The sequence below is a fragment of the Cervus elaphus genome, chromosome 12, assembly GCF_910594005.1.
Source record: "Cervus elaphus chromosome 12, mCerEla1.1, whole genome shotgun sequence".
NCBI classification, from domain to species: Eukaryota; Metazoa; Chordata; class Mammalia; order Artiodactyla; family Cervidae; genus Cervus; species Cervus elaphus.
In genome coordinates, this window is record NC_057826.1 from 3,006,495 (window position 1) to 3,018,871 (window position 12,377).

General features: G+C 37.4%; 1 protein-coding gene across 5 annotated transcripts in view; it reads left to right on the forward strand.

Annotated features, from left to right (window-relative positions):
- The window catches only part of EML5 (EMAP like 5), a 151,215-nt gene that overhangs the window by 29,173 nt on the left and 109,665 nt on the right, over nucleotides 1–12,377 (forward strand). For all 5 annotated transcript variants that reach the window (XM_043918982.1, XM_043918983.1, XM_043918984.1 and 2 more), the window contains exons 3-5: nucleotides 6,276–6,374; nucleotides 8,964–9,032; nucleotides 9,974–10,159. In XM_043918982.1, coding sequence (XP_043774917.1) covers nucleotides 6,276–6,374; nucleotides 8,964–9,032; nucleotides 9,974–10,159 — 354 coding nt within the window. The remainder of the gene's footprint in view (nucleotides 1–6,275; nucleotides 6,375–8,963; nucleotides 9,033–9,973; nucleotides 10,160–12,377) is intronic.

A 12,377-nucleotide genomic window follows, 5' to 3' on the forward strand; every position in this document is an offset into this window, starting at 1 on the left:
CTAAAATTTCAGTGTTCACCCTTGTTCTTAGTTAGCTTGAAAGGAGCTGCTCCTTCTGTCTCCTTCTTACATATCAGTGTTCCTATTAATACAGCTTTCTTTCCCTTCACCCCTCATTTTAGTTATTCTCTTTCGGATTACTACACCTACGACTTCAACTCCTGTATCAGTTAACAGTGGCCCCAGCTTCTCTCCTCAATTTTGTATGATGCGATGATTTAGTCACTAAGTCATGTCCAATTCTTGTGACTCTATGGACTGTGGCCTGCCAGGCACCTCTGTCTATGGGATTTTCCAGGCAAGAGTACTGGAGTGGGTTGCCATTTCCTTCTCCAACTCCATATAGCTTCCTTGAATGTCATATAGATATACCATTTATTACATGTTTAAAACTGAATTCCCTTTACTCTAGCTCATTAAAAAACAAAACATATTCTTTCTCCTGGCTCTGGCTGCCTCTCTAATCTTGTCTCCTGCCACTTCCCAGCAGGCAACTCTTCCCCTCAGCCACATCAAAGTACCAGCTGTTTCCTGAAAGCACCATTATCTGTCTCATCTTGGTATACTTTGGTCTGAAATACATTTTGTTTACTTTTCTGCCCAGCTGTCTCTTACTCTGTCTTCTAAGATATGGTTCAAGCATTACTTTCACTGGAAAACTTTATGCACACCTGTAAGAAAGGATGATAAGGCACAGAATTATAGAAATCTAAGAGGGCAGTATTTGCTTGGTTGTCTCTACATTTTCCTCTCTGCTGTTGCTTACTCTGTGGTTAGGGAGGTTGGTTTTGGCCGTGATATGTTTATCAGGGCTGCAGAGGAAGTGCTCCCAGGTCTCCTTTGTTACTGCCTGTACAGAGCTAGATGCTCTGGAGCCCTGTTGAGGTACATGCATGCTCAGTCACCAGTATCTGACTCTTTGCAATCACATGGACTGTAGCCCACCAGGCTCCTCTGTCCATGGGGTTTTCCAGGCAAGAATACTGGGGTGGGTTGCCACTTCCTTCCTTCTTCAGGGCATCGTCCCAACCCAGAGATCGAACCCAAATTTCTGGCATCTCCTGAGTTGGCAGGTGGATTCTTTACCACTGAGCCACTTGGGAAGCACGAAGTTTTAAAGTTTTGGTCAGTTGTGGTTCACTGTGTGTGTGATTAGCTTAGCCAGAGAGAAGCACTGATAGAATGGTCAGTGCCTTTCTGACTGTTCCTCACTTTATACTTGTTTTGTAGAATTTTAATCTTTACACGGTGTGCCATAGCAAGAGGTAGATATTTTTGTTTTAGCTCAACATATGCAGGTACTTTCTAGTTCCCAGATATTAAGGACTCTTAAGAGGAGCAAGTTGTCTCTTCTAGTTCACTTGATGGAGAGCCAGATACAAACTGTATTTTGTATCTTTTTATGTAAGTCACTCATTCTCTCCATTTGGGGACTTAAATAATTATTCTGCTTTGCAGAAACTTTCTAGCTAGGTACTCAATGGCATTTCTCATTCAGATGGGTCAAAGGCCTGGGCTTTTACAGTTAATTATGGTTATGGTAAAAATAATAATGATGATGATAGCAAACATTTATATAACATTAAGCATGTGCCAAGCACTCTTCTAACTCATCTATGTGTGTTAATTCTCATATTAACCCTAATAATTACTCTATTATCCTCACTTAAGAGGAACCTAAGGTGCAGAGAAGCTAAATAATTGCTCAGATTACTTGCTATTGGGAATGCAGTCAGCGACAGAGATGGAACTGGCGTTTAAACCTGGGCAGAATCTGTACTCTAAACCAGAGACTGGCAAAGCTGTCGATAACAAGTCAGTAAATATTTTAAGCTTGTGAGCATACGGTCTCTGTCACAGCTACTCTAGCTCTGCGTTAGAATGAAAGCAGTCATAGACAGCTTATAAAGGAATACGTGTGGCTGTTCCAGTAAAACTTTATTTATTAAAACAGGTACAAGTCCAAGGGTTGTAATTTTCCTACCCCTGCTTTTAAACCAGTGTTTTTCAAAGTATGTGTTGTGAGATTGTCCTTGTGATTTTTTTCTTTAACTCTTCAGTTAACTTAGAATTGTATTGATAGTTGCCAGATATTTGGAGAATTTTCTGCGTAATTTTCTGTTATTCTGATTGAATTTTGTCTTTGAATTATGTCAAAGAACTTATTGTGTTTTTTAATGTTTTTAAATTTGTTTAGGCTTATTTTGTAATTCAAAATTTTTTTATCTTCATGCGGTTTCCTGTGCACTTTATATATTCTGCTCTTTCTTTTTTCCTTCTGTTTATTGTGCTTTGTTGTCATTTATTTTACATCTTTCATTTTCATTCATTTTACATGCTCTGTAAACTCTATAATAACTGTTGTTATGTTTGCTTTAAACAGTTTTCAAAGAAAATTAAAAATAAGAAAAGTCTTATTTATTTACCATTTGGGTACTCTTTATTCATATATGTAAATTATGGCTCTCTTTGGTATCATTTTCTTTCTGCCTGAAGAAACTTCCATTATCATATCTTACTTATAGTGCAGATTTGTTGATGATGAATTTTCTCATCTTTTGTTTATTTGAAAAAGACTTTATTTTGACCCAAGTTTTGAATATTTTTGGTAGGTATATAATTATGTGTTGACGTTTTTTCCCCTTCAGCACTTTAGAGAGGCTATTAATTGTGATTTGATGTGTATAATGTCAGATGAGAAGCCTAGGGTAATTTTTAAATCTTTGTTTCTATACACCAAAATTGTCTCTCTCTTTTGGCCACTGGTTCAACAGTTTGGTGACCATGTGTGTTAATGTGTTTTTCTGTGCATGAGATTAATCTGCTTGAAGCTTGAGTATCTCAGATTTGTGGATTTATGTTTTTTTAATCAAATGCAGGATGTTTTGGCCGTTATTTCTTCAGTTTTGTTTTCGTTTTCTTTCATCTTTTTTTCTTTTTTTGTTGTCATAATTACCTGTATGTTATACCACTTGAAATTTTCTAAAGATGATGAGGCTCTGTTAATCTTTTTCTTTCTGTGCTTTATTTTTGATAGTTTCTGTTGCTATGCCTTCAAGTTCATTTATCTTATCTTCATTGTATAAGATACTGTTAATCCGTTGGAGTGAATTTTCATTTCTGATAATTTAACATTTATATTTACAAGTTCAACATTTTTTTATGTCTTCCATTTCGCTTTTTATTCTTTATATGCTTGTTTTAAAATACTTCTTAAGCATTTTGAACATTTCCATCTTAACAACCAGGGCCTCCTAATTTTAATCATATGTGTGATACCTGGGTCTGTTTCTAATAACTGATTTTTCTCCTGGTTTTGGGTCACATTTTCCTCTTTTTTAACATGTCCAGTAATTTTTTAATTGGATGCTGGACATTGTGTGTATTGCATTCTCAATGCTGGATTTTGTTGTATCCCTTTAAAGCATTTTGAACATTGTTCTTGTAGGTGGTTAAGTTCCTTGTGAATCAGTCTGGTTCTTTTGAAAAGCTTGCTTTCAAGCTTTTTTTGGTTAAGGCTAGAGCAGCTTTTCTCTAGGTCTACTAGTTAAACTTCACTACTCTGATGTGATGCTCCTGAAATCTCTGCTGAATACACACTGAATTCGAAGATATATCTCCATTCTTGCTGTTGGAAGTCTGAAAAATCCTGACCCTTTGTGATCTCTGGTAATTGTTTGGCTTTAGCTCCCAGTAACTGTTCTTTTTGCAGAATTTGTTCTTTGCATGGCCTTGTGAATTTCACCCTATGCACACAAAGATTGGGATTCTCTGGGTACCTGTAAACAGATTTTCTAGAGTTCTTTCTCTGCCCGCAGACTGTAGCAATCTTGACCTCTCTGAACTCCAGACTCTATATTCTCAAATCAGCAAATCTTCTGGGCTCTATTTGGATTCCACCTTTCTGTGCTGTAGTCTGTAAACTGCCTCTTAGATGAAGGCTAGGGCCACTGCAGAATATACCTTGTTTGCTTCCCCTCATTCAGGGTTTATCCTGCTTCACTTCCTATTAAACATTTCCAAAAACACTTGTTTTATATATTTTGTATGGTTTTCTAGTCGTTTATGGCAGGGGGCAAGTTCGGACCCTCATACTCTTTCATGACTGAAAGGTCATCTCTCATGTTTCTTAACCTCTATCATACTTCCCATCTCATCATCCCCTTTTCAACTCTTTGTCTCTTCATCTCCCTCTAATCTCCTATGTAACTTCCACTGAGTTTTTAATTTTATTTATTTTTCATTTCTAGAAATTCTGTTTGCTTCCTTAAACTTGCTGGGATGCTTTTTGTAATCGTCCATTCTTTTCCCATATGAAGATATTTTGAAGCCTTAAATTTAATTTCTCAGCTCACATGAGTAGAGATACTCTCTAGTTCCCAAATACCTACTCTGTGCACATGAGTAGAGAAATAAAATTTAAGGCTTCAAAATATCTTCATATGGGGAAAGAATGGGAGATTACAAAAAGCATCCCAGCAAATGTAAGGAAGCAAACAGAATTTCTAGAAATGAAAAATAAACAATTAAAAACTCCAGTGTCTGATGCTTTTCAAGGTTGATTTTGCTGTTTTTAGTAGCTTGCTGATTCTCACTTATGGTCCCTTATTTCCTCTGGTTGTCGGGTATGAGGTTGTTTGTTTTATTTTTATTGAATTACTAATTGTAGGGATTCTTTTTTTTTCCCCAATTATTTTTATTAGTTGGAGGCTAATTACTTTACAGTATTGTAGTGGTTTTTGCCATACATTGACATGAGTCAGCCATGGATTTACATGTGTTCCCCATCCTGAGCCCCCCTCCCACCTCCCTCCTCATCCCATCCCTCTAGGTCATCCCAGTGCACCTGCCCCAAGCACTTGTCTTATGCATCCAACCTGGGCTGGCGATCTGTTTCACACTTGATAACATACATGTTTTGATGCTGTTCTCTCAGATCATCCCACCCTCGCCTTCTCCCATAGAGTCCAAAAGTCTGTTCTATACATCTGTGTCTCTTTTTCTGTCTTGCATATAGGGTTATCGTTACCATCTTTCTAAATTCCATATATATGCGTTAGTATACTGTATTGGTGTTTTTCTTTCTGGCTTACTTCACTCTGTATAATGGGCTCCAGTTTCATCCACCTCATTAGAACTGATTCAGATGAATTCTTTGAGGGATAGAGATCTATTCCTGGTGGCTCAGACTGTAAAGCGTCTGCCTGCAACGTGGGAGACCTGGGTTCGATCGCTGGATGGAGAAGAATCCCCTGGAGAAGGTAATGGCAACCCACTCCAGTACTCTTGCCTGGAAAATCCCATGGACAGAGGAACTGGTGGGTTACAGTCTGTGGGGTCTCAAAGAGTCGGACACGACTGAGCGATTTCACTCACTTCACTTTGAGGGATAGATTATAGGATCAGTCCTCCACATAGAATTTGTATTTGCCTGTGCCCCATTGTTGAAAACGCTTAAAAACTCTGCAGTCTTTAGGACCACTCTAAATGAAAGTTTTCATTTGAAGGATTCATGATTAATGTGGATTTAGACCCTACAACCACGTGAAGGTCACTGTGGCTACATACTTGCAAGGAGGTTTTCTCCTCCATTGTGGATTGCTGCCCCGTTCTTTGAAAAGGGGTGGTTTTGTGTTCTCGTTTACTCTGAGGAGCTCACTGCTTTAGCCAAAGGTCTCCAATTCAATTCACTACCTTGGGCAGGCCCTCAGTGTTTATCTTCTATTTGTCTTCAGTCTGCAGAACAAAACTGAGGCTTCCCAGAGTTAGCGGATAACTTTAGAATTGAGTGGGTATAGGAGCTCTCCTACTTCTAGGATTCCCATAGAAAATCACTTTGGTTTTGTTCTCTCTTAATTCCTTGACAGCTCAAAAGTGCATTTTAAAAAGATGTTTTTACACTTTATCTAGTATTTTTAGTTTTTAGCAGGAGATGTATAATAGGGTGTTTTGTCAGTCCTACTGGCAGGCTACAGTCCACGGGGTTGCAAGAGTCGGACATGATTTAGCATCTAAACCACCACCACTGTTAGAAATAGAAGTCTGTCTTCTGTTTTTTAATGGGAAAAGCTACACATATGTGAAAATATTAATAAAATGAAACACATCCAGCCTTTCTGTGAGGTCTATAAAATATGTGTGTAAGTTTTGATGTTTGTAATACCCGTGAGTAGTATTTGTTTGCCATTTATAATTTGGTTCATTTTGTATTTGTTTGCTTTTTTATATCCCTTGCCCTCATCCCTTGCCCTCTGGACTTCGTGACCATAACTCAGCGCTTGGTTTCCGTTGGACTTGATTCAAAGAATGCAGTTTGCGTTTGGGACTGGAAAAGAGGGAAAATGTTGTCTATGGCTCCAGGTCACACAGATAGAGTAAGTATTGTACCTTGGAGTTTCTAATGGGTGTTGGGTGGGAAGAAGCCAGAGAACAGTCAGGGGATTTTATGTTTCTGTGTTTTGTTATTGTTTTTGTCAGTTGTTTGTATGTAATTAAAAATTTAAAGTGTAATTGAAAGTACTTATAAAATTTTAGAATGCATATATGTGTTGTAGTACTCAAAAACATAAATTGATATGTAGTTTTAGCACAAAACCTTTAATCCAGTGTTTGCTTCAGCAAAAATGATGAATTTTAAGTTGTTCAGACCTAAATTAAAAAATTGAATGGGTCATGCCTAGGCTCTATTTATTATTTAGTTTGGTTTATCATTGATTTGTTATAAAAGTATTATAGTTAGGGTAAATAATATTGTGTGTGTAAATTTGAAATTATGTTAGAGACCTAACATTTTTCACTTTGGAAACTTGTTAAAAATATATTCCTTATTCTAAGTTGTATGAGGTTAATATAATGAATATATTGTAGTCAGCTTTTTAATTAAATATTATACTACTTTTATAAAAATACATAAAAAATTTTGTCATAAACTCTTAAAAATGTCTGATTTTTTCATGTGTAGTAAAATCCTAACCTGAACTAGCATAAGAGCTATAGTCATTGATTCTATTTGGGGATAATCTATGAATTGGTAAAAGTTATATAAAAATTTTTGTATGCATTTGTATTTTGGAAGATAAACTTGGTTTTGGCATATTCTCAGAGGGGCCTGTTATACACAAACAATTTAAATAATTATTTAAGTGTTCAGTTCAGTTGCTCAGTCACATCCGACTCTTTGTGACCCCATGAATCACAGCACGCCAGGCCTCCCTGTCCATCACCCAACTCCTGGAGTTTACTCAAACTCATGCCCATTGAGTCGGTGATGCCATCCAGCCATCTCATCCTCTGTTAAAGTGTTAGGTGCATTTTATTATACAGTTATGTATTCTAACTTACTTAGATCAAAGCATTTCACACATTAGTACTTTGGACTTAATAAATAGACTGATTAAAAGTATTTTTAAAGGTTCAGCAGTATGTTTTTCATTTAATCTGTATTATGGTGAGTTGCTAAATGTTTATTTTTAAGATGTGTTCTTTCTTCATTGTCACTAAAAACTGTCACTTTGTAAATTTTTAGAGGTAGTAAGCATGTTAGGTGACTGTGAGGCAGTTGTCAAAGAAAGCATGGTGCACACTACCGTTGAGCAGAGTCAGGGGGTGTCTGACGGGAGGAGCCTGCGTGCTCTCTCGTGAGTCCTGTGTCCCTCTTCAGGCGGAGCAGCACGCTGCTCCCAGGGCCTGAGGGCATTGTGTGAGGCGGGCTTGGGTCTGCTTTAGTAAACATTCTCTTTAGGACAAAACTGCTTAGTCTCGCTCCCCTTTCTTGAGATATGGATTGTCTCCTGACCTTGTGACTAACACTACCCCTTGTTCCCTTGGTAACGGTTGCTGTACGTTTGGTTTTCTGATCTCTATCATTCCCAAAAGAAGTTTCTTGTACCACAGCCTATATATACTCATAGAAAAATCATTAAAGCACCTTTGCTCCATCAGAGCTTAGGTCCCCGTGTCTTTTTTGTTTCTCTCTCTCTCTCTTTTTCTGGCTGATTCTCTGGAGCTTAGAGACCCGTGGTGCTCACTTTCCTGCCCGGGCTTCTAAGACCCTCTCGAGAAGGCACTTCGTGCCTTCACCCCCTTGAGGGGGCACCTGGTGCGTTGTGAGCGATGCAAGTCCTGTGTCAAGGGCTTTATTGGTCCTCTGCATAAACCAGGGAATATCAGCCTCTTTCTCTCTTTTACTTTCTTATCGTAGACTCCGTACCACCAGGTTCCAGTCCATTAAAGGACCACAACAGAGCAGAATTGTTTTTTCTGCTATAACATTTTTTTTCAAATATTAAATTTTCTTTTATTTATTGTTAAAGTTCATATTTCTAATGCATATTTTATTTCATCTGGGTTTTTTCTTGTTTGATTTTGTAGCAAAGATTTGTTTGAAACTTATGGAGTCTTAGAAATTGAATCTGAGGAATTTCCAAAATTTATACAGTAATGAAAATTTAAACAGTGTAGAAAACTGGAAACAGAATTTTTACTGTGAAATAAATATTTGGCTCCTTTATGTAAGTAGTTCTGTGTGATAGAAAGCTGCAAAAATGTTCTCTTGTTTTTATTTCTAGCTGCAAAAGTGTTAAGTTTATGTTCTGTTCATTATCTTTCCTCTGTAGAATTTATGCAGGTATCTGCCTCATGCCCTAGTTCTGTTGAATCATTCTTGTTATTTATAGACCAAAAATTTTTTTAAATTAAAAATAGAGGTGTTAATTTTTGCTCCAGTAGTTGTTTCATATGGTTCATAGAAACTAAGAAATAGTTTTTGTTCCTTATCATTTTGATACTTTGTTTCTGATAGGATTTTTTTTATTTCTGATAAAAATGTAAAATTCTGATTTTTATTTAGAGGAATATTGTTTTCTGATATGTGGACTTTTGGGCTATTTTGGCTTTTGGACAGGATTCTTAAATGATTCTCAAAATAAGTGTCTTAACCATGAATCTGATTTTTTTTTTAACAGATATTTGATATTTCTTGGGATTTGTACCAGCCAAATAAACTTGTCAGCTGTGGTGTAAAACATATCAAGGTACTAGAAGAGTCTTACTTACAATAGTCATGGTTATTTATTCTCTGCTACTAAGCAGAGACACATCACACTGCAGTTTATACACACACACACATATATATATTTTATGTGTGTATATATATATATACATGTGTATATATATATGTATATACACTCATATATGTATGTTTAAAATCAGTGGCCTCAAAGGACAAAAAATTATGACTTAGCCATTCAAATAGCTAATGAATGCTCTAATCAATGAAACTTAATGATATTTAAATTTAAAAGCTTCATGGTTTCTGTGCATAAGTATAGCCTGTTCTCTTCTTTCAGTAAGTCCCAGTTTCAGTCTGTTATTTTCTTCTAAGTCAGTGATTATCAACTTTGGCTGCATATTAAAATCACCTGGGGGAAATTAAAGCATAGTATACCCGAACCCCCTCTGAGATGTACTGAGAGAGACCCTTTGGAGAGGGAAGCCCAGGTACTCAAATGATTCTGATGCTCAGCAGGAGTTAAGAACCATTGTTCTAGAATCCAACTCGGTGCTCTCCTATAGAGTAACCACTGGATAGATGTGGCTCTTTAGCATTTGAAATACGAAGGTGACTGAAGAAATGAATATTAGCTGCACTTTCATTGCTAACCTATTCCCAACTTTTTAATCTAAGTTTATGTAGTTTTTTTCTCCCAGAAAACTAAGGGAAATAGCATATCTTGAAACCTACTCCAATTCAGCCCCCTTTATTCTTACAGTAAGGACTGAAACCAGCAGTTTATCTGCTATAATGTAGCTAATGACAGCACTAGGATACGGATGTGAACATTGAATGCTATTGAATCATAAGGGAATTTCATGGGTAATTTCTCGTCTCCTGCTCTAATATAGCATCAAAGTACTGGAAATATTTGTATTATGAGCCTTCTTTAGTAATTTGATTATACTATGTACTTTTTAGTTCTGGAGTTTATGTGGAAATGCTCTGACTCCAAAACGAGGGGTCTTTGGGAAGACTGGTGACCTTCAGACCATCTTGTGCCTGGCCTGTGCGAGGGATGAATTAACGTATTCTGGCGCACTCAATGGGGATATATATGTTTGGAAGGGAATCAATCTTATACGAACAATACAAGGAGCTCATACTGTAAGTATATTTAAATATTTTGAACACTTTTAGGTATAAATTACTTACCTCCTTGTCTTAGAATGAAAAGTTCCATAATATAGCAGACATTCTAATCGATTCAGTTACTTGAAAACTGCTATTACAATTGAATTAATTTGTCTATTTGTTTTCAAGATTTCAATGAAAAAACATTATGCAATTAAAGTAGTATAATTAGTATTTTGTTCAAACCATTGTTTTAGTATGGTGTCTTTTTCATTATTGGAAAAAGCTTCTTAAATTTAACCTAGAAGTATTAGTTCCAAAGAATAGCAAGGAGAGATGAGAAAGCCTTCCTCAGCTATCAGTGCAAAGAAATAGAGGAAAACAACAGAATGCGAAAGACTAGAGATCTCTTCAAGAAAATTAGAGATGCCAAGGGAACATTTCATGCAAAGATGGGCTCAATAAAGGACAGAAATGGAAGGGACCTAATTAAGAAGAGGTGGCAAGAATACACAGAAGAACTGTACAAAAGAGATCTTCACGACCCAGATAATCACAATGGTGTGATCACTCACCTAGAGCCAGACATCCTGGAATGTGAAGTCAAGTGGGCTTTAGGAAGCATCACTATGAACAAGCTAGTGGAGGTGATGAAATTCCAGATGAGCTATTTCAAATCCTCAAAGATGATGCTGTGAAAGTGCTGCACTCAATATGCCAGCAAATGTGGAAAACTCAGCAGTGGCCACAGGACAGGAAAAGGTCAGTTTGCATTCCAATCCCAAAGAAAGGCAATGACAAAGAATGTTCAAACTACCACACAATTGCACTCATCTCACACACTAATAAAGTAATGCTTAAAATTCTCCAAGCCAGGCTTCAGCAATACGTGAACCGTGAACTTCCAGATGTTCAAGCTGGTTTTAGAAAAGGCAGAGGAACCAGAAATCAAATTGCCAACATCCTCTGGATCATCAAAAAAGCAAGAGAGTTCCAGAAAAACATCTTTTTGTGCTTTATTGACTATGCCAAAGCCTTTGACTATGTGGATCACAATAAACTGTGAAAAATTCTGAATACCAGACCACCTGACCTGCCTCTTGAGAAACCTGTATGCAGGTCAGGTAGCAACAGTTAGAACTGGACATGGAACAACAGACTGGTTCCAAATAGGAAAAGGAGTACAGCAAGGCTGTATATTGTCACCCTGTTTATTTAACTTACATGCAGAGTACATCATGAGAAATGCTGGGCTGGAGAAAGCACAAGCTGGAATCAAGATTGCCAGGAGAAATGTCAATAACCTCAGATATGCAGGTGACACCACCCTTATGGCAGAAAGTGAAGAGGAACTAAAGAGCCTCTTGATGAAAGTGAAAGAGGAGAGTGAAAAAGTTGGCTTAAAGCTCAGCATTCAGAAAACTAAGATCATGGCATCTGGTCCCATCACTTCATGGCAAATAGATGGGGAAACAGTGGAAACTGTGTCAGACTTTATTTTTCTGGGCTCCAAAATCACTGCAGATGGTAATTTCAGCCATGAAATTAAAAGACATTTACTCCTTGGAAAGAAAGTTATGACCAACCTAGATAGCATATTAAAAAGCAGAGACATTACTTTGCCAACAAAGGTCCATCTAGTCAAGGCTATTGTTTTTCCAGTAGTCATGTATGGATGTGAGAGTGGACTACAAAGAAAGGTGAGCACCGAAGAATTAATGCTTTTGAACTGTGGTGTTGGAGAAGACCCTTGAGAGTCCCTTGGACTGCAAGGAGATCTAACCAGTCCATCCTAAAGGAGATAAGTCCTGGGTGTTCATTGGAAGGATTGATGTTGAAGCTGAAACTCCAGTACTTTGACCACCTGATGTGAAGAGCTGACTCATTGGAAAAGACCCTGATGTTGGGAAAGATTGAGGGGAGGAGGAGAAGGGGACGACAGAGGATGAGATGGTTGGATGGCATCACCGACTCGATGGACATGGGTTTGGGTGAACTCTGGGAGTTGGTGATGGACAGGGAGGCCTGGTGTGCTGCGGTTCATGGGGTCACAAAGAGTCGGACATGACTGAGCAACTGAACTGAACTGATTCTAGATTAACCACATTAGAGTAAAACTAGAGCTTTTGTAGCTAATTTACCAGTGGGAAATTTGGGGATAGTTCTAGAGTAATATTAACTTTTTAATTTTAACATCATTGATTAAGTGAGTGATAAAGAAATTTTTGTACTTCATGAGATTTTCATATAA